General features: G+C 36.7%; 1 protein-coding gene across 4 annotated transcripts in view; it reads left to right on the forward strand.

The window, feature by feature from the left end:
• The window catches only part of FANCC (FA complementation group C), an 85015-nt gene that overhangs the window by 14257 nt on the left and 43540 nt on the right, over positions 1 to 27218 (forward strand). For 3 of the 4 annotated variants that reach the window (XM_075411468.1, XM_075411470.1, XM_075411471.1), the window contains exons 2-4: positions 2123 to 2296; positions 3915 to 3999; positions 10180 to 10274. In XM_075411468.1, coding sequence (XP_075267583.1) covers positions 2132 to 2296; positions 3915 to 3999; positions 10180 to 10274 — 345 coding nt within the window. In that variant the 5' untranslated portion in view covers positions 2123 to 2131. Of the gene's footprint in view, positions 1 to 17; positions 253 to 2122; positions 2297 to 3914; positions 4000 to 10179; positions 10275 to 27218 lie in introns of all 4 variants that reach the window. The other variant, XM_075411469.1, reaches the window with a different exon arrangement.

Raw genomic sequence — 27218 nt, forward strand, 5'->3', positions numbered from 1 at the left:
TCTCTTTTTGGTTGCAGTTAAAAAGGAATGTACATCTCAGTGACATTTTTTTCTATAAGGCAATGGCTCTGGACCAGCTAAGTAGTTCCTAAGGAATCTCTCTGGACCAGCAATCCAGTTTATTTAGCTGTAATTAAGAAGGGAGATAAAACACGTTTCTTATTGTGGAGCTGGGATTTCAGGCTTCTGGAAAGAGGCAACCCTCACCCTGTGATGGCTGTGCCATTCTGCATACTGGAATAGCAGTTACAGGTACTTGGTATGGGAGATAAGTCTCCTTCATTTGCTTACCTTGGATTCTCTGTTAATACGTAGTCAACTCATGTGACTGGCCCAAAATGCTGCTGTGTCTGTGGGTTTTGGCTGGGTTTTTTCCCCCCTTCCCTGTTTTTCCCTTTTGCTTAAGGTTTTAGGAGACATTTTACTAGGGGACTTAGTTTTAAGTATGCAGGAGGATTAATCTTAACCTGGGAACATCAAACAGGCTTATTAATTCACTCAAATGTGTAAATTTAGTTCCTGGCTTTAATTTGTTCTTGAAGTCTTTATTATGTCCCTATGATGATAAGAGTGTTTGATGGCTAATTGCTGCTGGGCATTTGACCTATGTCACTTCAGAGAGAGATGGTGATGAAGTCTCATAGCCTGTTTTTGATACTCACGGAAGATCAGTAAGATCTTGGCACTGCACAGGTCTGTTAAGAGTTCTGCTGACAGCAACAGTTGCAGGTAGGAACGAGAGTGTAATAAAGAACACAAAAGCATTGGCTTTGCTTATGTTACTTTGAACATGTTTAGGGCAAATATGCGTTGAACTCTGGCAAGCCAGTAGCTTTACCGTACTTTTTTTTTTTTTCGCTGGACAGGATCCAAAGTCAAATAATAGTTGTTATTCACTATGGGATATTTATTTATTCATAACTCGTAGAAATCAAACAGGTTTATTAATGATGTCCAGATTTTTATCTGGCTAAGATTAGCATGCTACAGAAGTGATGTGCTTGTAAGGCTTAGCTGTGTGAAGCAAGCTTGATTTGCAGGGCTCCTGCTTAGGTTCAGGTTTATTTTTTTGGTCTGTAGCTCCATATCTGTAGCTCACAAAGGTAAATATTCACTGATCTCTGTTGCTTCCGTGAGTGTCTCCAAGTGGGCAACAGTTCATTCCTGAAAACTGCCACCACATTTGTGTTAATTGACACTTGTCTTTACAGTCTTGACAGAAGGAACAATGATTGAATGGCTGTGAGAGCTCTTGGCTCTTTCAGCCTATGAGGTGTTTCTTTCAGAGAGATTTAAAGGTTGGTGTAGTGCCTGCTGTGCTATTCTCTGTCTTTCTGCCAATGAAAAATATAATAGAAAAGCAGAAAAAATTGAGGGGTTTTTTTTGGTGTCTTATTGGGGCAATTTGGTTAAATTTTCAACATTCTGGCTTGAAAATGATGCTCATCTCTCAAAGACCCAATTTTTACAGCAAAGTGTGCCATTGGATATAGATTATATACGGTACACCTTTTATTCAGAACTGAGTTATAGGAGTTGTATTTAAGATGCGTGTGGTTGTATTTTTTCCATCTCCTTTGTATAATCATAAAAACAGAGCTGAAATACCAAAGATATTAGTTTCCTTTAAGGAGATACTCTTTTTACATTTAAAACTGATGATGAATTACAAATGTAGAACTTACAACGAGGAAAGGCCCCCTAACCCCTTTTGTTTCGATTGAGCCTTATTTTAATACTTTCATTTATCTTGAAACGGGCATTTTCAGGTTTTCGTTATGCAAAGCATTGTAAATTTATGCACACTCACATTATTCTAATATTCTTGAAGTGAAATATGAGCAATGACAAATTCAGATAATAAAAGCCTGAGACACAGCGGAGTGGTTCCTTCTAAGGTAATTTACTGATTACTGTGCCCCCATTGCTACTTTGTCACAGTGGGTTTATTATTTTAGCTTCTTACTACTACAGAGGAAACTGGCACCCTTATGAGATGTAAATACAAAGACACCCCCCACACATGAACACAAAAAAAGTTAGCAGAAATCCTTCTTCCCATTTTCATTCTTTGAAGCCACTGTTTAGTGCTGCCTGATGGAGAGTTATAATCTTTTTTCAGGATTGTGGAATGGCCCAGGACACTACTGTGCCCAAACTGAACTTTGAATATTGGTTGGATAAAGCTATTAAATGGGGTCAAGCCACCACAGAGGAATCCCAGAAGGATGTGTCCCTTCACTTGCCCCGGCTCCAGGAGTTTCTACATCAGATTTATGAAACTTTAAAACATATGGTAAGTGACTTTAAAAGGAAGAGTGACCTGTTTTGAAAATGCCCTTGGAAAAAATCTGCACCATGTTTTGACAAAACCAGAAGCTAACAGTAGCAAGGAGGTTTCTGTTATTGACCTGATGTATTGCTGGATCAGAGGGGCAAACTGGGGAAACAGTCACAGGTAATGCAAACAGGAGTGTGCTTCCTGTTGCCCTGATTTATTGTGAAAGGAGCTTTTTCTTCTTGATTGGTTTTTGTCACGTGAGATTTCCCAGCCAATGCTGTAGCCTCTTTAAAAAACTCTTTAAAATAAACAAGAATTTGATTCTGTTTGTCAGGTCATAAATTGGATTATTTAAAGGCCTTAACATGCAAAACTGTAAGTGATCCTTTAAATCTTAGAGAGTCTGTTGACACATTAACCCCAGTGCTGTGGCACACGTAGTGAATTCTAGCAGCATGGTCAGCATCAGCACCATTGGCATTATGGTGCTGGCTGCTCTGTTTAGTAATTTAATTATTGTCTGCATTTACTAGAGTGCTCATTTTAAACATAAGTTTAGTTGTTTATATGTTCAGTTGTGTATAGGTTTTTTTCTGAATGTGGCTTTTTCAGTATATGTATTCAGTATAATGCAGTCTAATTAGCAATTAGAAATATTGCATTATGGCATGAGGCTGACTTCTTATGGAAGTACTTATTTTTGAATATCCTTATCTGAAGACTGCAGAGCTCTTATTTTATTCTGAACTGAATTTAACTTTTAAATAAAAGATTTCTGAGAAGTTGTGTTTCTTCCCACATTTATGTTTTTTTTCTTGGGGGGGGACGGGGGGGGAAATCTATTTTTAATGTTGCTACTTCAAGTAATCTGAGGCTTGGCCTGAAATGGACCTTGTGAGTATGGCCCCAGAAAGTCTAGGGCTAGCCCCAAATGTGAGACAAATGTAAGGAATTTATTGCAGCAGCAGGAGATGGTTATCGTTCCTGCTACTTGCATGTTATCTCAGTACAGCACCATTTTTAAAAGCCTTCATTTATGAGATAGTAAAGCTGCAAAAATGGAAAAATAAGACTGATTACATAGGGTTGTATATTAACTACATTGTCTACTACTTTTATAGTGAAGCTGCTTTCTATTTGGGTAAAAGTTAAATTGCAGTTTGTTACTGGCTAGTCATAACACAAGTTAAAGAAAGCAAGCAAAAGTAATAGAAAGATACTTAGTTTTATGCCATAGTAGATATTAATTTCTTCAGAAACTCTGTGATACAGTATATTAAAGCAATTAGGATCAACAAAAATATAGTCTGATTGTGCTTTTATTATTATGAAATCTTGGTTACTAATACTGTTTTTTGATTACTGGATGGGCAGCAAATGAACAAATTTTCATAATTAAGTCTTAGGTGAGGAAATTACTTAAGCTTTAGCTTATTTGAATTATGACATTATAGCAAATTTCAGGAAGTTCTGCTTTTATTACATACCTGCAGGTGTTTTGCTTCCAGAGCATTTCACTACAAAACCATTGGGACTGTAATTTACAACAATCTGTATCATTACTAATTCTCCTAACCTACTTTTGATGTGCAGTATATTTATTATCTTTTTGTTTGTTTTTGTGTTTTAACAGGATTCAATTGTAGCAATCCAGCAGTTCCCTTTAATTGGCCAGCTTCTAGGAAGGCTTTGTTGGAATCCTTTTGTTGTAGGATTTGGTAAGAATGTGTAATGATACTTCTGCAGCAGTTCCATAAACTATTCTATAGGAATTAGGAAAATACAATTTGTTATATACTTTAATTTTTTTTTCATAAAAACACAGCATTCTTTTTTACTTAATTAAAATTTTGAAATGAAAATGTTAGCCAAGTTATTTAAAATCTGTTGCACTGAGAAATCTTAAATTTACTTTTGGAGCTAATTAATTTAATGGATTAGTTACAGAATCTTGACTTGGGAGCAGTAGGTTTTAAACCCAGGTAGTGTTTATGTGCATCATGATTTCCGTTTTTCTTATGTTCTTGTTCTATTAATTATGTTTTTGTTAGGTTTTCAAAAAGTACAATATCTAGTGTTTTGCGTTACTTTCAAACGAAGTTTCTTCCAGCTATACATCAGAATATTATGTATGCTAATATAGATGAATTATTTTTTATACTTTTATTTTGTGTAAAGCTGGACTAAGTTATGATTGTGTTTGCTTTTACTGAGTTTATTCCAAATGTGTGTTTTCCCCATCTTTCAAACTAGTGAAAATGCACACAGAATCAAAAGCAAGACAGTAAAGTGGTGACTCAGGAAAAAAAGGATGAAAACCCAGAAACCTTTTCGTGGTAGTGTATATGTGTGTAGATGAGAATAACGAAGAGAAAAGAAATTGGGGACAGGAAGACTGCTGGGAGGGAGGAAACACTACTTGTGCTACCTCACCAGCAGTTCCAGTATATTTTTCAGGAATTGAGATGTTGATAAATAACTTGGGATCTACTTTTAAGCAGAAAACTAATCTCTGTGAGCCCCTTAAAATAATCTTTTGCCAGTCTCCTGCTACTACTACAACTACAACAAAAAAAGTCACATTTTGTCTCTTCTGCTTTATGCTTCCTTTTCGGCAAATACAAGAGAGGACAATTTGTGTGGTCACCTGCACGGGCTTATGAAGTCAAAACCAGCATTAGGATAAAGCAATCACATGTCTTCTGGTTTGGCGTTACCTTCTTCTAGTCAGCTCCAAGCACAGGCAGAATCAGCTTGTCTGCAAAACACATGGTAGATGTGTGATATGTCAGCACTTCTCCTCTGAAGGGAAAATTTGGGAAGGAGCCATAGATTTACACAGAGATCACTTTCACAGAGCAGCAAATGTGTGCTTTTGTGGCACCGTTTGAGAAAAGCCTTTTCATACTTTGTAGAATTATTTTTACAATGGTTCCCTTTTTAATCATAGTTTGAGCATTTGAGAAGGTTGATAACTGTTGATGTTTACAATTACACATGTGCTTTTCTTCTAAGTTTTTGTTTGGAATATACCAGTCTATAGACCATCAGTTTTTCTGAGCTGACAATATATTGTGGTATAGAAAGTAGCTTCATCTATGTTTTTCATCAAAGTGAAAAGCCAACTGTTTCTGCCTTTAACTCTTTTTCACAACAATCCCAGCAATACGTTCTTGGCTTCATCTACTTTCCTCTTCTTTGGTATCCCTCAGGCATATTCTAAAACAAGAAAAGCCCTTTTTATGCAAGTTGATCATTACCTCTGAAGACTGCAAGAGAGTGGAGTTTTACTATAGGGTTTTTTGGGTCTCACAGTTGCAAGCAATCCAATTCAGAGAACTTCACTTTCTCAATATGGAAATCCTTCATTTTAATGCTTAAAGATGAGTCAAGGACATTCTTCTGATGTCAACAGACCTGAAGATGTCTGCTCATACATTCCCACTACATCCTCCTTTTAGAGCCACCTGAGCACTCTTTGGACTGCTGGCACATTCAGCAGATTTTCATTTTGTTTGGCACTGCTTCTGAATATATTGTTTAAGATAGTGCTGGCTGTAGCAGATGCTGACTCTCAGGTGGGTTTCGTGTAATTTCTCATTTGGATAAATAGCTCATTCAGACATGTGTCTGAGACCAGGCCACCCTCACAGTAGAAGGAACTAATTTTGTTCAATTCAGTCTTTAATACTAGTAAATGGAGGAGGAGAAACATTACGCTTCTGCATCATGTCCAAACCACAATATCTATCACCTTAGATGAATGTCTGTTGGTGCTGGAAGCTGACATGGCTGACCACTCAGTGCAGGAAGCATGGTCTCCAAGGGAAAATAATCTCCTCATAAACACTCCTGAGCAGGAGGTGACCAAGTTAGCCTTATTTAGAATGCTAATGTGAAGGAAGCACGACTGAAGAAAATCTCATGGCTGTACTTGTGGTCCTAAACCACAAGGGTTACATGAGGAATTCAGTCTTGGTAAGGAATTCCAATGTTTTTTCTGTGGGTTGGGGGATTATCTTCTCAGTAGGACCCTCCTGGTTTGAGTTTTGAGCCCAAATGTCTTGAATCCCAGACTAATACCATAAATGCTGGGGAATTTCTTGGTGGCTCTGTGTGTTGGTATATGTGTGGGAGCATGCATGCTTATGTATGCATTCATTTCCACAGAAAGTTCTGTTTTAGCTAATCAACTTTTTCTGATATATTTTAATAAAACTTTACTACAAACTCTAAAATGAATATTTATGGCTATGAGATTAGGGTTTTCTTATTAGTTCATTACATCTGGCCCCATTCATGACAGGGTATTTATAAACTGACTGTATCATAGGATGATTGAGACCACACTGTGTTAGAAGAAAAACATTGCCCTTTTTTCCTCTCTTTTTTCCTCTCTTTTTTCCTCTCTTTTTTCCTCTCTTTTTTCCTCTCTTTTTTCCTCTCTTTTTTCCTCTCTTTTTTCCTCTCTTTTTTCCTCTCTTTTTTCCTCTCTTTTTTCCTCTCTTTTTTCCTCTCTTTTTTCCTCTCTTTTTTCCTCTCTTTTTTCCTCTCTTTTTTCCTCTCTTTTTTCCTCTCTTTTTTCCTCTCTTTTTTCCTCTCTTTTTTCCTCTCTTTTTTCCTCTCTTTTTTCCTCTCTTTTTTCCTCTCTTTTTTCCTCTCTTTTTTCCTCTCTTTTTTCCTCTCTTTTTTCCTCTCTTTTTTCCTCTCTTTTTTCCTCTCTTTTTTCCTCTCTTTTTTCCTCTCTTTTTTCCTCTCTTTTTTCCTCTCTTTTTTCCTCTCTTTTTTCCTCTCTTTTTTCCTCTCTTTTTTCCTCTCTTTTTTCCTCTCTTTTTTCCTCTCTTTTTTCCTCTTTTTTCCTCTTTTTTCCTCTTTTTTCCTCTTTTTTCCTCTTTTTTCCTCTTTTTTCCTCTTTTTTCCTCTTTTTTCCTCTTTTTTCCTCTTTTTTCCTCTTTTTTCCTCTTTTTTCCTCTTTTTTTTAAATTTTTGATATGAGGCTGGCAGAGAATAGACGCAATCTGATTCGTCATAACAGTTTGGGCTCTAGTTTGGTTTTTGTTGTTGTTTTTTGATTTTTTACAAAACAGCTTCCAAGCTGTCTTAAATTTCCTACAGAAAATTTCTGTTCCTTTAGTTGGAGTTAAAACATTAACCTAATTAGGAAGTCCAGTAGGTAGTTGATGACCTTTTTGGGGATATAATTTCCACCTTTGAGCTACTGTTTTTGTTCCTCTGGGTGTATTAATTGGATATTTATTTGGGTAGTGAGCATTCTTTCATACTACAGTAAGATCATATGACTTCACTCGTATCCTGATAATAGTTTTCAGTGCAAACCATGATGGTATGTTTTCCGTGGATATCACAGTTAGTAGAAGAAAAGGCGGAAAAAACCAAACCATCACTAAGCTTTCTGTGGCTCTGTGTTTGGTCTTTTGATGTGATTATCTTTTGCAGCTGATATAATTATTTTAAGATCTGTCCTTCCTTATTCTTAATCTTCCCATCTTTCATCCCCAGTTCCAAAGCAGTTGTGAAAAGAAAACAGTGAACGTGAGAGTGGCCTTGGGCGTGTCATTGGGTACTTCAGCAAGAGGACTGTGTGGTCCCTTTTCCTACTTTTTACAGATCTCTGGGAGGCTACTTCAGTTTTGGTTGCAGCCAAAACATGATTTTGACTGGGAAAATCGTGAAGCTGTACAAGTCCCATGTTTTTTTGGGAGCTGTTGGCATAGCTATGATGCAAATAAAAGTTGGTTTTACTTAGGCTGAGGTTTGAATGGATCTAGGTAAATCTGTGTAAGCTCGTTATGCTGGCAAAGTGGCCAGTATGTCATTTATCTAAGCTTTGTTTTCATCATCTTAGCTTTCATCGTACTGATTTACATTTCTGACAGGCAACAATACATGCAATTTACTTTATAGTATGCAGCAAGTCATCACATGTAGCTAAAAGTCTTCTCATGTGGAAGTCTAATTAAGCAGTTACATGCACTTTTTTTCACCTCTTTGCTTTATTTTTTTAGGTCAAAAGGAGAACCATTACTTAAATAAAATGACTTAATGGCATACTGTAGATATACAGTATAAACAAGATGAGTCAAAAGAAGGAACACTTGAACTACGTATACTTTGGGACAGGCAATTTGGATGTGATTTTTCTCCCCCCCTGCCCCGCCTCTTTCTGTATAGTTTGACTTTTTTTAAAATGTAATTCATATAATTGAAAATTATTTTAAAAGTCAGACTTTGTAAACAGACAACATTTTAGTATTAGTAATTAATAATGTTCAAAATCTTCATTTATTCATTTAAAGTTTTTTCTTCGCATATAATTTCATGTCAGAGTTTATGTGAAATGTTTTTTTTAAGCAGATAAAGTTGCCTCTTTGTGCTGATGTCTGAATGCTAGTTGGATTTAGTTACAATCAAAGTATAGGGATACTTTGAATTTCTGCTGAGAAGTACGCAAGAAGTCTCCTTCGACGCCAATCTTAAACAACCTAGGAAATTAGCCTTGTAAAAATCTGTATTAAAAAAAAATCCCCAAACACACAATGGCAGAGTACCCCAAATTGTAGTCAGTTAGATGTGTATGTTTGAGAAACCATATCTGTGCAGAGATGTTAGTCAGTGGGAGGCCAGTAATGGCCTACAGGCTTGTTGGACGTTTATTGAGGAATACTCGTTTAAATCAATATTAACATCTCTGATCACCTGGTGAAAATACAGGCATTACTTAATGGAGCTTTTATTTTTTCTTCAGGCTTTGCCAGCAAAGCACTACTAAATAATACTGTTTATTACATCCTGGATAACAATTTCACAGAAAACAAAAGAAATCTCTTGTTAAGCTTGATAATTAAATTGTCTCCTAATACAATTTCTAAGACTCATGTGGTCTTACTTGTTTGTTTTATTTTTAACACGAATAATACCACTTACTGTGTGAGTATTATATCAGAGCTACAGTACTACATCCAGTTTTTGTAATTTTTTATTATGATCATGCAGTTTTATTCTGGGATGAAATTCAGTGTAGAGACTCTTGGAATCTGCCAAAGAACATTTTTTTTTTTTTTTTTAAAAAAAGCCTATTGGAAACAAAGTTGTGGGAAATAATCATGAGTTAAATGGCTCTTCAACTGCTTACTCCAAATAATGAGCTCCTCTATAATGGTATCTGCATCTGAGCAGTGACACTATTGCTCAGTATAGGAGGTTTTTAGAGCAGGCAAGTCACTGCCAACAGTGGGTGAGAATTAACTAAAACCTGATCTGCTCCTGAACAGAAAATCACAATAGGAGTTTTTTTCTGTCAGCGTTTAGCTATTCTGTTTGCAGAAATATCATTTTCCTGAAGCATGGAGACTCTTAACACATTCTTACAGAAAACTTGATATTTTACATTCTTGTTGTGAATTATTTCATACTTCACAAACTTATTTTTTTCAGAAGTGAGTGTTCTTTAATTGTGCAAACTTTGAACACAATGTAATAACTATATTACTACTGTTGATTATTGTTTATTACTAATAATATTATTTAGATGGTGAATTGAAGCTTCCTTGATGACAGCTTCCAGTATTATTTATGTAAATGAAACACTAGGTCATGCATGTTTCTTAAGACTATTTAAATATTGTATAGATTTAAAACTCTTTGATATGTTTTAAATTGCTATTGAAGGAAATCATTACACAAGAGCTACATATGAATAATATTAAATCTGTGGTGTGAATCTGGTAGAATGGAAGCATTGTGAGTTGAGACGGATATTTAGGGCTTTAGTTTTGTGGGTGGATAGGGATTGTTGTGTGTAATTCTGTCTGTGTTTTGATTTTTCTTTTTTTTTTTTTTCCCTCTAAATGTATCCTGATTTGCTTTTTTTCCTGCAGATGAAAGCCAGAAGACTCTGATGTGGTGCTTATGTTGTCTATACAGCAGTGAACCACAGAACCCTGTGGAATTGAAGGCCAACAGCTGGATACGGGTAAGGCAATGAATCCTTCCCTGGACTGCTTTGAATTAAATTGATTATTTAAGGGTGCTGCATCTATAGCATAGAGACACTGTCATTTAAGAAACTGCTCCAAACACAACTTGCATACATATTGTGTCGAAGTATATATCACTCTAATTATAACACAGCCAGCGCTAGCCTGTCATTTAAATATTAAAAAGATGTGGCATTTTAAAGTGAGTAGTTCTGATAGCTTTTAACCTAGTAAATTCACAAAGCCTAGTAACTGAATAGTGAGCAACGACCACAAATCAGAAGGGAAGCAAGTGTTATTAAAAAAAAAAAGCGTTTCAATTAGGATAAAATAAATAACCTGGAGAAATGCCATAGTTTTTTTTGAAAACAGCTTATGTTTACTCTTTAATTTTATTCTTTGTTGCTTTTGTTTAATTTCCTGCCTAGGAAGAATTTAATTGTATCCAAACTTTCTTCAAAGACAGTCAGAGAGGGGAGGGATAGTGCTTGTGTGTGGGTTAATATTTAGTGACGTAGAGGAATAATGAATCCTTAACTTTAATCCCAAATTTAGGGTTTTGCATGGCACATCTGTTCATATTTTATATATTTCGACACTGAACTAGCCAAGCACATCAGCATGTAAATAACTTGGAGTGCATTGATGCTTAATGCTTTACATTGCTGGATAGCAATTTGAGGGTGCAGTGTTGTTGATTTTACGTCCTTGCGTTCTCTGTGGTCTGTATCAAAATGTAGTTAAAAATATTAATGGAATTGTTAATGTATTTTTTTTTATATATCTTGCAGTCCTCACAACTAGTGAGAATATAGCAGCGTGTTCATTATTTATGTACATGTCTACTAAAGCTGAAGATACTTCTAGGCTTCTCTAGAAGTATCATTTCTTATTAGTTGACTTTGTACAAGTCAGTTTGTCTAGGTACGCATATAATATTAGGATGTACAAATGATTATAAAATAGGTAATGATACTACAGATGTTTATGTTGGTAAATAAGTGTATTTAACTGTGTAGTATTGTCGATTTAAGTGCAGTAATTCTCAGCAGTACGTTCTCACAAACTTTAGATGCCCTTGGGTGCCTGTATGCACCTATTTGGTGGGTTGTACCACGTCATGACATTCTCAACATCTTAATACTAACTAAAATCACTCTTATTTTCTTCCTGCCTTTGACCTTTTTCAAGAGGCTTTTCCCAAGGTCAGTATACTTGGAATTCACAGTGCAGCAATGCTTGAATACCAAAATAAAGTTATTCAAAAAAATTCTGCCTTTTCTAATGTAGTCTTGCTGGTTTGATATATTCTTCATAATGACGTAGGAGATGCACAATAACATGCACTTAGTTATCAAACAGAGCAAAATGTGTCATTTTATTTGGTATTAGCAGCAGCAGCATATGCATTAATAATGTTAAGTGGTGAGGGAGACTTGTACCCAGACAATCTTCTACAGATAGCTTTCATTTCTGGGAGGGAAAAAAACCAGTTGGTTTAATCTAGATCAGTTGCCTTATCCGATTGATGTAGCTGAACTGATGGTGTTGCTGATATAAGAAAAAGCATGAAGTAAACAAGAACAAATGGATGGATGAAGGTGGGACTGCTGCTTTTGGCAGTATTGCCGCCTGAAGCTGTCTTAGACTGGGACTAACACGTAAGCGTTTGATTCAAGCGTCACTGTAGTCTGCAGGAATTTTTCCACACACTTTGTGTGTTTGAATCAATCCTAATAGTCACTGTGACTTGATGGGTCAAGAGTTAACCTGTAAGGGATAAGAAAGAGAGCATGGAGGATTTCAAAGCACAAACATGTCTTACTAGTTATTTTTATCATTCAGCACTTCCCGACTTACCTCAAGTGGCTGTAGCATAATATGATCTGAAATGTAAAAGGTTCCTATTTTGATTGGAGGGAAAGAAACATCTCATCAAACACTTCTAATTAGAAAAAGAAGGATAAGTAAGGGAGGTTGTAAAACGCAAAGCATAAGGATACGGAAGTTGAGATTAAAAGAAAGGGTATTATGAATTTGTTTTATACAGTCATCAGAATTTCTTCTGAGCTTCTTACTGTACATTTTGCATCATCGCAAAGCTGTTGGAAGAAAGCGATTTTATCTCCTTTTCCTAATCAGCTTTGTAATTCTCATCACCAGCAGCTGTGATGCAATAAGGACTATCATGCTTGTTTGTAGAGAAGAACCTAAGTAAACATTTTGCTGTTTTTGAGGGTTTCTTTTGCAATGCATGATAATGATTTATATTTTAGAAAAAAAAAGAAAAACATGCAGTGAGTGTTGACCTACCTAATGCACACTTAGCACTGTTTCCTCCTGAACTGCTTGATTTTCCATATTATATGTGTCTCAAAAGATTGTCACAGAAACAGATAAAGACATGTTCACTATGAGAGCCATAATTTGAGGTTTGCATCAGCAGTTTTCATATTGACTGATGACCAACCTCTGCAGTGGTTTGATCTGACCTCAGCCTTGTTTATAATGTGAGGGGAGCTCTTTACAGCAGTGATATTCACTCTCTGGTGCTAAGATACCAAATACACTGTGGTACACAATGGAAAAAATGTCCAAAAGTCTAAAATACATAGTTGAAACAGATTCTTGGGGATGGGAAAGAGGGTAGTTTTGTGGCTACACAATGTAAAGGAAATCGAAATCCCGAAATTATTTCTAAATAAATCTCTGAAATTTGAATGGTACTTAAAAAGTTTTTAGTGTTCTGGAAAACTTGCCTGTATTTGGAATGAAATGACAGATGATCTCTGCGGATGGAAAGCCATCCATGACCACACATAATGGGACTCTGTGTCGGGTCCTTACAGACTGGCGCAGGAGCCATGGAAAAGGAGTTTACAAATAGGCACTTCTGTTGAGCTTCTGCAGAAGCGACCTTCACAGTAGCCTTGTCCTTTGGCCCTGCAGCTGAGAGTGAATTTTATCTCCTCAGCTTAATGTTTCAGCATACGCTGAGGGGGAATACTAGGTTTTTAAAAAGGTAAAGTAGTTCACTGTGTAAGCCAGCATGCATCGAATAAATTGGGACCTTTGGGTGTGCGTTTAGTTGACAACAGACAAAAGAAAATGTAAAAAGGCAAATGAAACCAACTAACCATACAAACAAAAAAACCCTACCCAAACATGAAAAAATGAGGAGGAGTGTATAGTGGAGATAGACAACTCTACCTGCTTACTATTAACTGTTTAATTTTAACAACAACAACAGAAAAAAACCCTTTTCAAGATTGCTTCCTAATTTTATGCGTTTTAAATGTGGCTAATATGAAAATTTTCCCCCCAAAATGCAAAGTTATATCTGATTGGGAAATTATATTACTCAGTCAAGTTAATGGTGAGTATTCTCCTTTCCTTTGTTTTTATAGCTATGTACATTGACTATTAAATTACACCTTGTTTTCTGTTATGGCAAGCCCAAATTCCTGAAGAGTACTTTGTGGCCTTTTAGTGCGTCTTTGACTATGGTCATTGATAGCAAGAGTAATCTTAAGTCTTTTGCTTACAACTGCTAAGTTGTATTTTCAAAGTAGCAAAAAAATGTATTTGATGCTGGCTTCCTTTTTAGCTTTACTGCCATTGTCATAAAAAAGCTGTGTTGTTTTTAATGGCAAGAAGGGTAGCTACTGGCTTGAGCCGTATTATTAGTAAGTTTCAGAAACCAAGATAGTGCAGATCTGTAGGTCCTCTGAAAGAGTAAAATGTGCAAAGAAATGACTTGGAATTCAGTTAAAATGTGCAGTGTAGACTGCAGTGTTTTTAGGATCAGATGCTGTTTAAAGTGGTATAATTTTTTTTTGACGATTCTGAATTTTGGTGCTGGAATCTAGGTGCCATAGGTCTTCTATAAAGCCAGATGCAGTGTAGGAAGCCAAGATGCATGCTGCCACAGATTTCTCACTGATGGAATCAATCATGACCTGGTGAAACCAGTCTCCGAGAAAGAAAGTGATTTAGTTTCTCCATCTGGCCTTTTCTGAGCAGGGAGTTCTGGTGCTGTGTCGTAAGGGTGGTTCTAACATTGGCTTCTGTCTGGGGGGACTACAACAGTTTGCTTTCACTGCAGATTACTCTTGAAATCACATTGCAGCAACTCGGCAGCTTTTCTGAAGTAGTTTTCCGTTTTATTAACTTGGTCACACCTCTGTCTCTGCTCTCAGTTTATAAACTGTGTTTATGAATTACTTATGGCTTCGGAATTTTGTATGAAATACTGCTTTTGTTGTATTGTTTTGGAAGGCCATGCGTACTTGTGAGAGTGTTACAGCCCATCCCGTTTCATATTGCGTGAAACAGGAAGAGTTAATATCCCTTTTTAATTTTTTTTTTTCAATGTAAGATACATTTTTTCAGTGCTCTACTTCCCTCAAGAAAAGAATTTACCTAGATTCATTCAAACCTCAACCGAAGTAAAACCAACTTTTATTTGCAAACAAAGGAACAAGGCAATGTATACATAATAGCTTAAACACAGGAGTGGAGGGCCTGTCAGCCTTGCATTTGTTTTTAGAGGTATTTTTGGGTCTTGGCCAGATTTTCCTTTCTGGAAATGTCTAGTTCTTTTTGGTATCTGTATCCTGTGCAAGGCCCCATTATATTAATGGTCACAAGAGTAATTTTTAATGGTACTGAAATTATAGAATTATTGTTGTTAGATTTTCCAAAAGTACTGAATGAAACTAGTGGTTTTTATCTTTCATAAGACTTCATACATGTTTTCCCCTGCCAGTGTTATTCTGGTTAATTTTTGAACTGAGGATGGTATGATGCCAAATCGATGTAAAAATTTTGATTCAGGAAGTTTAAATTTTATTGCATCAGTGAGTTTCTAGTTCCTCAACAGAACTGTGTAAAAATAGTGTTCCTCTGAAAATACTAAAACTGATAAAACAGCACCTTTAAAATTCCGATGAGTCTATTAACAATTTGTGAATGTTGCTGAGATATTTCTGCTGGAAGATCAAGGTTTTGAATTATGGTCTGCAGTCCTCGCCTCCCCCTCTTGTTTTTGAGTTTAACTCGTCAATTTTCTGCTGAGCTAAACGATGTTGGTGGAAAGGTGGTGGACACCACTTATTTCCAAATGTATGCAATGGAAAACAGAGACTGTATTATTATTTCCTTTAGACACTGTCAGCCCGCAGTGAACAAAGTTCAACACTTGAGAATACCTCTTTGAGAATGCAGATGTAGTCTTTTCAGGTAAAGGATTTCCATTTTGCCAAATCTAGGGTTTGCAGTAAAACTGCAGCATTTGCTCACTGGAGTTTCTGTGCTTCTTAGGCAAATACGAGGTATACCAGAACTTCAATGTCATCTTGTTATTTTTTGAATAGCAAACATGGAAACAAGTTTGAAAACCATTAGTTTAATAAGGTACATGTTTATTAGAACCCCTGCTTGTACAACAATGCTTGAATTTTTCTGGTAAAAAGGGTTTTGTGTGGGGTTTTTTCGTTGTTTTGTTGTATTTTGTTTGGGTTTTTATTAATTTTGAGTTATAAATCTGAAAACATAATGTCAAGCCTTCTATGTGGGGTCTTTCCCTTTGGTATTGTTACACTTGCCTCCTGTGGAGGACACGTTAAAGCACCTGAATGGAAGTCTTGTTTTGCAGAAGAATGGAAAGCATATACCTCTCCTCCACTTGCCATCCTTTGCGTGTACCTTGAAGTTGTATTTGTTTAGACTAAATTTGGTGGAGTTCTGTCTATTGTATTAAATTTTATTAAAGAGTTTTGCAGTGGATTGCTACTTCTCAAGTAGGCCAAAGAAGAAATTTACAGCCAGTTAAGCACAGGATGTTTGAGATTTTTAGCGATGTTCTCCGGATGACCTAGGTTTTTTTTATGATCATCTTGACTTTTTAATTAAACTACAATTTTAATTGAATTTGTTCAGTTAATGAAGCACTGACCTTTCACCCCTGCTTCTGAATCTGTGACAGAATTTTCAGCAAAATGGGTCTTTAAACACCATTAATCTTTGCTTTCTGTGTAGCAATATATCTAAGACTGTGATGAATTAGCATTGAAAGTATGGTCTCTCAGTGATTGTTCAAAATGGAAATGTTTGTGACTTACTTCTTGGGACAGATGCACCAGCTTTGCAATGCTTAGTTACCTTTCACTATAAACATGCCCTTGTGTGTGGTTTTCCTTTCCTCCTTGGATGTCAAGTGCTTCTTCGCTCCTGTTTTGGATCATCCAGGGGTCTGATCAGGTGTTACCATATTTGTCATGCTTAACAATTTAATTTATTGACCTATGTTTTGGTAATGTAACACTATTCAGCAATAGAAGAAAAACAGCACTGTTACAGAAAATGGAGTTAGGCAAAATTAAATTTCTTAAAGTTTTAGGATTTAAGTGAACTTACAGTTTTGTCTGTCAGGGAGGAGTTGCTCACTGATTTACTGAGACTTTGCAAGATTATGTAGTTACTTCTGAGGAAGTCTCATACAAATTGAAAGAGAAGTATTACAAGAAAAAAGTTTACAGTGTAGACATTGATGGAACTACAGGAAAGTTGTGGAGAATAGCTGAGAAAAAAACTGGAAAGAAGACATGTTAAGAAGAGGTCAGAGAGTGTGAAATGCGCATGTGTGTGCGTGCTTTCATGTATTTCGGCTTCTATTTGGAGTGAGTTACCAAAGTATTTTCAATATTCCTATCACAACGAGTATAGTAAGGCACCACAGTAAAACGTGAAGGAACTGAGAGAGACTGGATTATCTTTGAGAAATACTGAGATTCTCATCGTATCTTTATAAAGTGTCCAAAATAGTTTTTATGTGAAATGGAAGATGAAAAAGGGAGCTAGATTGTATAATTCTCTGTACGTTTTCTTCCTGTGTCTGTTTGCTGGGAAGAAGCTTATTTTGCAGAATATATGGGTCATATGTATTTGTTAAAATGCAGTATGCCAAGTATGTGAGGAAGACTTTGGAACTGGACACAGTTGTTCACAGTATGTAGTAATGACAACTCCGTTACTTATTATGACAGCTCTTTACTAACTTATAAACGGTGGTGTTTACATGCATGTATTCTTACATACCAGTAGATGACATTCTTCGTACATATACAAGTACACATATGTTTGGTTTATACTAATATGTACACAGCTTTCCATTTCACAATATTCTAATACATATTCTTTAAAGGGAAGATGAACATTTTCTTCTAATAACAGTCTCCAGATTAGAAGCCAGCTTCACTGTAGCCCAGATTGTGTGGCATAATTTTGAGTTTTAGCTGTCTAATGATGATTGCACTAGTGAGAGTTCTGTGGTAAGGTTCCTTAAATTTTTGGCAACAATTCAGGATACTCACTAATAGGAAAATTAATTTCATGATCTTCCTATTTTCTGTGTGCATAGTGCATGCAGTTAAACTGATTTGTGTGTTTTCTTGCCCATAATTATTCCAAAGATGTGGAAGAATTCTACCTGTGTTTTCACTTGTTTTTATGATAATGACTAAAGCTTCATATTTATATACTTTTTTAGTACTTAGAGGCTTTGTATCTGAAGATCTGTTGTATTAAACACTGTACACCAACAGTTTCGAGGATATTCTTGGTTACATGAAAGACTCATTGTGCAAGTAGCTGTGGAAGAAAGAATCAAGAAGTAACAACCATTCCTTTCCTCCAGCTGCCTCCTTCCTCGCTGTTATAAAATTACAAGTAGTATTCTGAACAGCGCAGGTTTTTTGTATTTCCTCTCCTCTGCTTTTCCCTAGGCAAACCTTATTATGAGGTTTCAAGGTGGCCCATTTGTGTATGATTGTGCACTGTTTTTTTAAGGACGAGTCATCTATCTATTCCAGAATGTTTTTAGTACATCTCCCATGTTTTAATTTATTCTGTCACCCTTTTCACTGCTGCTGGTTTGAAAGGTTTATTTGCTGTAGGCTGAGAATCTCCCCGCAATGTCAGGTACAACAAAACATCCGTTCTGTTGTTCCTGGTACCTTTTGCAGTGCGTCAGCGCAGCAACGCCAGCAAGCATTGTCCCTGCCAGAGCGCATACCGCCAGGTGCCATAAGATGTCACTCTCTGTATTCAGTGGTTGCCGTTGTGTGCATCGCACAGGCATGTGTGCACCCAGAGACGTGTGCTCTCACGCAACGTTTTTGGAGAGTAGGGCAATTTAGATATTGTCCGGGACTAAACTACCGGTAGCGACGCTGAGGCCTTTCCCTGGTTCCGTCTGGAGGTGTTTTGTTTGAAAGGCAGTGTTATGCGGTAGTTCACCTTGAATTTGTCACATCTGTGGTAAGGATGACAGGGAAAGACAAGTGCTTCCTCTAAGGAAACACCAAGTTGAACTTGATTTCTGCACCCAAATTAATGGGTATAAAATAATGCCATTACTTGAGTAAGCATGAACAGACCATTCACTGGAGTTGGTAATGAGAAATAAAACCTGGAAATTGGCTGTTGTGCATTATATTATTATTATTATTCAACACTTAAGCTGTTCTATGGTACTGAATTCTTCCATTCTTAGTTAAAACTAAGAGCAATTATTAAATAAATATTCTTTATAAAAATGGAAACAAACAAAAACAGTCTATCAAATATCCTACTGCTAGTGATTGCATGTTCTGGACGCTTTTGTGAACACAGAAGAGATTCTGGATAATTACAGGCCAGTGATACCTTTATTCTTACTATTCATGATTAGTCAGAGCATTGAAGCACTTGGAGCTTAATGTAATTTTAGAAATTTTATTGTTATGCAATGAAATTATCGATGTTCTCATCATTCATGAAAATTTTAATCCAATTTTAAATCCCACATAGACTCACATCCTGTTGACAGGATGGGAAATGCAGATTTTGAAGGCATCTGTAAGTTGACAAGCCATCAAAACTGCATCCAAGGAACCTGAATATTGCATTTGACTTCTGAGTCAAAGAATAATGAGGAAGCATATTAGCTTTCTGAATAGGAAAAGCTGATTTTAAAATGTTTCCAAGATATAAGGGGAAAACATTAAAAGATACTGCTTCTCAATTCTATGTTTAAAATTCCATTTACATAGTTGTATTTTTTATGTGTGAAGCTAAATAGACAGGTTTTTTTTGTTTTGAACTTGATGTATCCGTTTAATAATCAAGTTGGCTAAAGAACAGCAAACATACCTGAGTGCATGTAATTGCCACAACAGTTAGACTGATGGTTTTCCTGTTATTGATTTAAACAATAAAGGATCAGAAGCATTTGCACCACCCTAGCTTCTGGGTAGTTCTCAGTCTGCCATGTTGTACGAGGAAGTTTAAATATGTAATAATGGCAGTGACTATAAAATTGTGTTTTGCTCACCTAGTCCCACTCTCTTGATACACAGTGCATATGCACACTCTTAGGCGAGATCTCGGGAGCAGAATGAAACAGGTGTCTGAAGGGCACTATATTCTAGAGTGTTTTTTCAGTGATGTATACTAGCAAAAATTAAAAAACTGTTCGGACTGTAGCTAGAACACATTAAATGCCAACACCTGTATAGCTGAGAGGACTTACAAAAGACTTGGATGTGCCATTTTGTCAAAGGTAATGGTAGTAAACCCCAGGAAAGTCAGAAGGCAGCTTTCCTCTTTGTAATTATTTGAGATAAACTGGTGTTTTAAAACAATTTTCAGTTAATTCCACCAGTGGAAGCTGGCTGGATTGTTATTTCAGACATATATGCAAAAGCTATACACACATTGTGTATTGTGTAAAATGAAACATAATAATGAAAACTATAAACAAGACCAGGTTCACAGTGATGAGGCAGGTCCAAGGCCATGCCGCAGAGTCATGGCTATGGGTCAGGCTCCGGGGCAGTGAAGCATGACCAGCCACAGGCACGGCTGCAGCGTAGCTTGGACAAGGACCAAAAGCCTTGTTTGCCTGTGCGTAAATGCAGGGAAGCCGGAATGACCCAGCTTCTTACAGCTCTTGCTGTCGTAGTGCTGTATGACAGCTGGCCTTGGGCACAGGAATCCAAACCCCTAGGAAGGAGGGATAAGGAAGATACAACTAGATGCCTGCTCTGTTTGTACAAGTTTTCCTAAGGCTTCTGCATTTTGCTGTTGTCGTAGACAGGATACTAGCTAGATAGAATGCTATTTTTATGGAATTTCTGTTCCCGTGTCATTCAACTTGTCTTGTTTCAAACGTACTGTGGGTAGTAATTGTTAGAGGTAGCATTAGGGAACGTAATTTAAGAGTACAACAATGTAATTTAAGAATACTAGTTTAGAGGGTCACAACTACGTAGTTCTGATTATTGCTGTCAGTTTGAGGGGGCAAAGGGTGGGTATTGCAGTACTCTGGTGGTTTCTTTGAGACTTGGTGATTCCTTTAAGAAGCTGAAAAAAAATGTATTAAAAGAGAATAATAGAGCTTATTCACAGATTTAAGAATTCTTAGCTTTGACACAGATGCTTTAGACTGGTCTCAGCTGAACATGATGTAAAACACAAAGAAATCTGTAAAGTCTTGTTTCAGAAGTTGACATTGCAGGCCAAGTGGAGTGAGAATCCGCTGAAACTGGGTGGACATAGATTTACTTACTTTTTAGAAAAATATAAGTACTTTGATTATTGCTCTGTTTCCCAGAGATAACCTCCCTTTAAGATACTATACTTAATAAAAGTATTTTCCCTATTCAGTTATTTTTAATAGCCATAGCATATTCAGTGTCTGTATAGTGCTTGGATTATTTCTCTCTATGGTATATTAGTAGGCTCCAAATAAGTACGCTGTTTTTGAGGTTTGGCACACTATTAATTTTTTTTTTTTCTTTGTGCTCTGATTGAGATTTCTTTCAGTCTTACTTTTGCCTTGAATTGTGTTTGAGTGATACAATGTGAGGTTTCTGCAGATGTGAATTGGAAGACCTAGGAATACAGTTTGTAAAACTGCATGAAAAGTCCTAGGAAGGCTTAGGCAGTTAAGCTAATTTTTCTGTATCTTTTGGTTGCTGCTTATAGAGCAGAGGTAACCAGACAATCTGTGCACTCCGAGAACAGCTTTACATGTGGCAATGGACTGGACTTTTGATGAGGAAGTGGTACAGATTAGTATGTGTGATTTTCTTCTGCCCAAGGGTCCCAGTGTGCTTGTCTCAGATGGCCAAAGCAAAGTTTGTTGACTTAATGTCTAAAACACAAAGATGAGTCCATTCGTTTGAGATCAAAAATAAACTCGTATTGGGATGTCATGATCTAGTATAAGCTGGTTGGAACTTGAAGTATTCTAGTAGATGAAAGGAGCATCTTCTGTTGTGGTAACTGTGTGGCTTTGTCTGCTCTCCAGGTATTTTCCAGATCCCTCAAAGGTGAAACCCAAGAGAACGCTCTCCATCTAGGCATTCTCTAGTTGGCCTGATTGGTACATAAGAGGTCCACACAGGAACTCTAGATGACTTGATTCAATCTGATTAGTGGGGTACTTTGTAGCCATTACAGGCTGGCACAGTAAATAGAGAGTATGACTTAACAAATTTTGTAACGGAGTAGTTTTTTCTGACATGTAGACAGAATTTCAAAGTCTAGTGTCAAGAACACTTATGAACACTCTTGCTCATGAGTACCAGTGCTTCATAATAGCTCATGCCTATGATCAGATGTTTGGCTTTGCTTACCACCAGTGGTTTTTGTGAAAGTTGTCCTCCTGTCATGGGGTATCTCAGGAGGTTTATTTTCTTCTATCAAGACAACTTGCTATGCGAAAGTGCCTTAGCAGCTCCGGTTCGCATACATGTCATACATTTTTATCATCATGGTTCTTCAGGTAAATAGGGAAAAATATATTTTTCTCTGATACACTTGGCTGAAGTAATAGGGAGACTTTAGGACTGACTTGGTCTCCATTAGCATAGTTCTTTCATGACTCCTTTCCTGCTAGGAAGGACTTAACTCTGTACTGTCAGACTGGAATCTCACCTGAAAGTTTGAGTCAAATGCCTTTACTTCTTATGCAAGACTTCACACTGGGGTCCTTTAAGCTTCAAATGCACAATTGGTTTCTCAATATCTAATCCACTCAGTCAGATTTTCTGCATGCAGGAATACACTTTCTTCTGTGTTGGTGAGTCCTTTAACATCTGTCAAGCGAGCTGGTTTCACTTTTTGCCTCTTTAGTCTGGATCATCGTTATAGTCACGTAGTTTTGAGCAGGGAGGCAATTGCACAGTCGGTCAACAGTTTTAATGTTTTTGTTCTCCGGTCAAGAGAAGTTTGCATATTAACAATTGAGAGTTCAAGTCTGTTTGTAATCCCTGTCTGCTGATCATCCTAACCAGATGACAGTGGGTAACATTTTTAAGTATTTTGCCTACGTAAAAGGAATGATAAGACATGATCTTCTCTGAGCTGGGCAGTAGTTCATACTGTGAATCATCAAACCCATTTGTCTGTCATTTCTCCTTGATTTTAGGAAGGTATCTTTATGATGCCAGATTATGAACTCGAGAGCTAGGATCTGGGTTTCCTGAGGTGAACTGTTTTGCCTCAGTAGTGAACAAGAGATCCCTTTGCACAGAACATCTCCATATCTTGCTTTTTTACTGTTCCTGCTCCTCATCTATTGGTCATAGACTGGCGTACCTTCTCATCCACTCCCATCTTTTTTTTCCCCAGGGTCAGTGGTTGTTCAGTGTTTGGTCTCTTTGGGCCCAGCTGTAGTTCCTGTCTATATATTTGGCTCAGATTCACTTGTCCATTTTCTTCTCCGTAATTCATGTTCAATATTTCTTCACTTTTTTTTTTTTTAATACTTCCATTATTCTTCCCATTTGTTTTATTTTTTGCTGAAATAAACATGGCATAGTGCTTATATGAAGAAAATGTCCATAAAGATGGTGTGTTCTGTTAGGATGTATAGTAGGAGTGCAAAAAGTATTCAAGTGATCCAGGCACACTCAGCAGAAGTTGGGCTTCATTCCAGTATGTGTGGGATGATTGCTTGAAGTACTCTGTTCATACCTTCACCAAACAATAGGTCATCTTGGAGGCTTCCAGAAACAATACCATTCTTGGCAGAATGTCATTTTCTAAGACAACTGCAAGATCCTCTACTAGACTGAAGTTTCCCACTATATGAATTTGCATTCATGTAAGTACTCAAAAGTGACAGGTTTTCTCTTTACAACCGAAAGAGCTGTTCTCTGTTAAACATTTACTAACTTGCTTACCAACTTCTTTCTAGTAGGATTTGAATTTATTAGGGTGTATGCTACCCTGTTGAGGTCACACATCTACCTCAAGGTAGGGCAGGGTATGGTATGCTCTTTTTGCTAAACATTCCCTTTTCTATGAAAGCCCTTTTGATGGAATAGATATCTGCAAGCCAGCACATCTCAAAGAACTGCAACTGCACTGTATTCTGTATTTTTTCGGAGAAAAGGAATCATTCTGATCATTGTGATTTAAATGGACAGTGTTCCATGTCTTCATTCCCTCTCTAACGTTACCAACTTTAATATTGATGCATTAATTTATACATGAAGATGTAGGTTGTACATTGAAATTATGATAGTCTTTTCTTAGGTGAAGAGTGTTGATTTTGTGGACAATATACTTGTCGTCTTTTAATAAAACTCACTACATACTACATATATACGTACTTTGTCAGATACTTAGGAACATCTCAGAAAATGTTGTTGGGAGAGAACATGTTATGTTAAGAATACTCCAAATAGAGTATAAAAAGCGATGTGGTTTTTTTTAAGTATTCTCTTGTCTTTATAAAAGCAGATCTACAAGCTCAAATTTTTCTAGGAGATGGGAATTTATGGTAACACGAAGAAGATAGTGCACAAATTATAGTGAACCTCAAAATCTGTTCTTTAGTCGGCTTTATTAAGTTAGGAAGAGCCTAAATCATTTGTCATTTGTCATTCCACAGAGGCAAATGGGACCCAAGACTGTTTGATGCAGAAAAATATGAAAATAATGTTAGATTTACAATAAATAATGTCTCTAGGAGATAAGAATACTATATTAATAACATATATGGGTAACGCATCTATTAAAAGTCTTATGAATTGCTCGAGGTCATACTGAGAAACGCGTTTTTTCCTTCTTATCTAGACAGTTTTGAAAGAGGGAGATTAAAGAGCTGACATGAGATATTTGAGTTAAAATTGTGAACGTACTTCACCTGTTATTTATCATTGAGAAAGTGAGAAGAGAAAGAATCTGTGCCATAGAGCATAGGTTTTAGCATGGTTTTATTACAAGTACAACATCTGAAATTTTGTTCTTGTCATTTCCCCCTTCAAGGAGTAGAACACTAGTAATGTTAAGACTAAGATAAATAACTAGTTGCTTTAAACTATTTCTTATTTTCGTAATAGCATCACTATAATATTTTACCATACATAAAATACAAGATAATCAGAAGGGAAGGCCAGTTGAAGAGGAATGGGGAGGTGTGGAGCAGGGGGTCTGGTTTTCCCTAGCAGTTGTGGGAAGAGAGAGGTCTGTGTTCCAGGGGCATGCGTCCAAGAGAGAAATGGAAAATGTGAAGTCTCCTGGAGGCCAAAGTAGTTCAGAGTTACTTAATCACTTTCCGAGACTCACTTTTGTGGGTTTAGGGATCTTACGGCTTTATTGGTATGTTTGGAAATGAGAAGTTGTTATTCCTCCTCTAACCTGTGCAAATAATCATCAGGAACTTTGATCACTGCAAAGAGTGTAGTGTATTCCTTCAGATGAAAGACATCTGATGGTGATTAAAGTATGTCTTGTTTATACTTTTCCTATTATTTTTTTCTGTATTTTTTCTTGGTTCTTCAGGAGTCTTTGTGGCAGTTTTCCTCAGTCACTGTATGTGGAATTTACCCTTGCCTCTAATCAAAGGTTTATATCAAAGAGGGTCTAAAGACATTTCCTCAGGAAGTGGTCTGGAGTGGGTGGAGACGAATGGGCTTTTACCCAGTCCTTTTTTTTTTTTTTTTTTCCATTCAGCCTTGCTTTTGCTACATCCTTCTTCCCCTGTTTGCTAGGTGGTGGCAAACTGGTTAGCGTAACACTTCATATTTATAGCCAGTAGACAATCTGTGCTTTTCACAGGAGCATCTGTGCAACCAGCTCATGGCAGAATTGTTGAAATGGTTGAGACCACCTCATAAATTTGGTAGGGAAGACTGCAATAACAGCTATGTGTTGTACTTCCAACAACAGCGTCGTACCGCTTATTTTTGTGTGATTGAGCACCAAACAACATCAGGAGAATGCAGGGAACAGAAGTTTTGAAGTTTTTTACTACTTATTGCAGAGATCAGAATTCAAAATAAAATTTTCTGCTGATAGAACTGCTGCTTATTTTGATGTTTAGGACTTACTGTTTTCAAAGTTACTGTTACTAAGAAATATTAAACATTCTTAAAGAGAAAGGGAGAAGTTATAATGCATTCAAATCATAGCGTAGTCGGAAATGTTCAATGTGTGTAATCACTTAATGAAGTGGCAGGTGGAATTGTAATATTTTAGTGCTCTTTAGATACATGCCAAATACACAGTTCACATATTATTTGTGCTTTAAAGATCTAAAAGCAACAGCTTAGCTCATTATAAGGATGTGGGGTAAAAGGGTGGTGTGTCAGGCTGTGTCTTTTGGTAAGTAGGTTAAAGTGAATGTTTCAGTGGTGGATTTGCTTTCACTGTGGCACTGGCTGTACGATAAGGGAAAATGCTGTCATAAACTTAAAAGAGAAGTATGGAGAGTATCCAGTTTTTGAGCCATTTGTGCACATTAAAAATAACTTGCTAGTCGTGTTCAGTGGTTTTCTTGTTGGACAATGTAAGGGGACTAGCCACAACAGATGCAACAGATTATAAGACGACTGCAAGTATAATAGTTACAGCATGGAGCAGACTTTGCTGGCAGATACCAGAACGTAGCACTCTCTTTAATCATAGTGCTTCCCATCGTGTGGGTGGCCACGGGCTGCAGACATTTCAGTCAATCCCTTCTCTGTGCAGCAGTGGTTGTAAAAGAGTGCTGAAGTAAACAGCATTCCACAGACTTTTCAGGGGTTTTAATTCTGAGAAAGTATAGCTTCCCTTCGTCCCTCCTTTTTCCTGTTTGCTTTTGTCAGCCGTAACCATACAGGTCATGCTTCCTACTAAATCAGTTCAGCTTGAAGTAAATAGTATATAATGTAATATATATAGACTCTTCAAAAAGTTGTTTGCGTTTGGGGTTGGGTTTTTTTGTTAAAATATATGTTACTTTAAAACCTCAAAGTTGTGTTGATTTTTGGCAATAAGAAGTAACTTCTGCACTTATATTAAATGCTGTATAATTGTTAATCCTTTTTTAAAAGCCTTTCATCTTTGTTGTTTTCATTCTCTCAATTTTTTTTTCCTTTGATGCTCAGTGTTGTTCTACTATTTCTCTAAAATGCTTTGCTGTCACTCTAGCTGTTACCACAGCACTTTTCCTTCAACCAAAATGAAAAGAGGAAAAGGAAATAATTTCTTTTTTTTTTTTTTTTTTTTTTTTTAATCTGGCAGCCTGTTTACTGCTCTGGAGGCTGATTTCACCTCCTTAATGTTTGACATATATTCGTCTGGAATCTTGAGTTTCATGAAATGTATTTCAGTGGCTAAACTTGGTGTCATGTAAACACACAGCATTTACAAGCCTTTTTGGAGTATGTAAATCAGCTACAGTTGAGGACAGATACTGTGATTCTGTTATATAAGTGCATGGTCATGAAAGGATAGATTTTGATAGAAGAGTTTTTACATTGTATTTAAGCATATGTGGAATTAAGCATGTAAGAGAGCTTGAAAGAAACAACTTCCATTGGGTAACTGATAGTTGAAAGTCAGTTTTCCTTTGAATGAAAACAGAAACTAAAAGACTGTTAAATGAGATACATACACACTTT

This window comes from Opisthocomus hoazin, chromosome Z, assembly GCF_030867145.1.
Source record: "Opisthocomus hoazin isolate bOpiHoa1 chromosome Z, bOpiHoa1.hap1, whole genome shotgun sequence".
Taxonomy (NCBI): Eukaryota; Metazoa; Chordata; class Aves; order Opisthocomiformes; family Opisthocomidae; genus Opisthocomus; species Opisthocomus hoazin.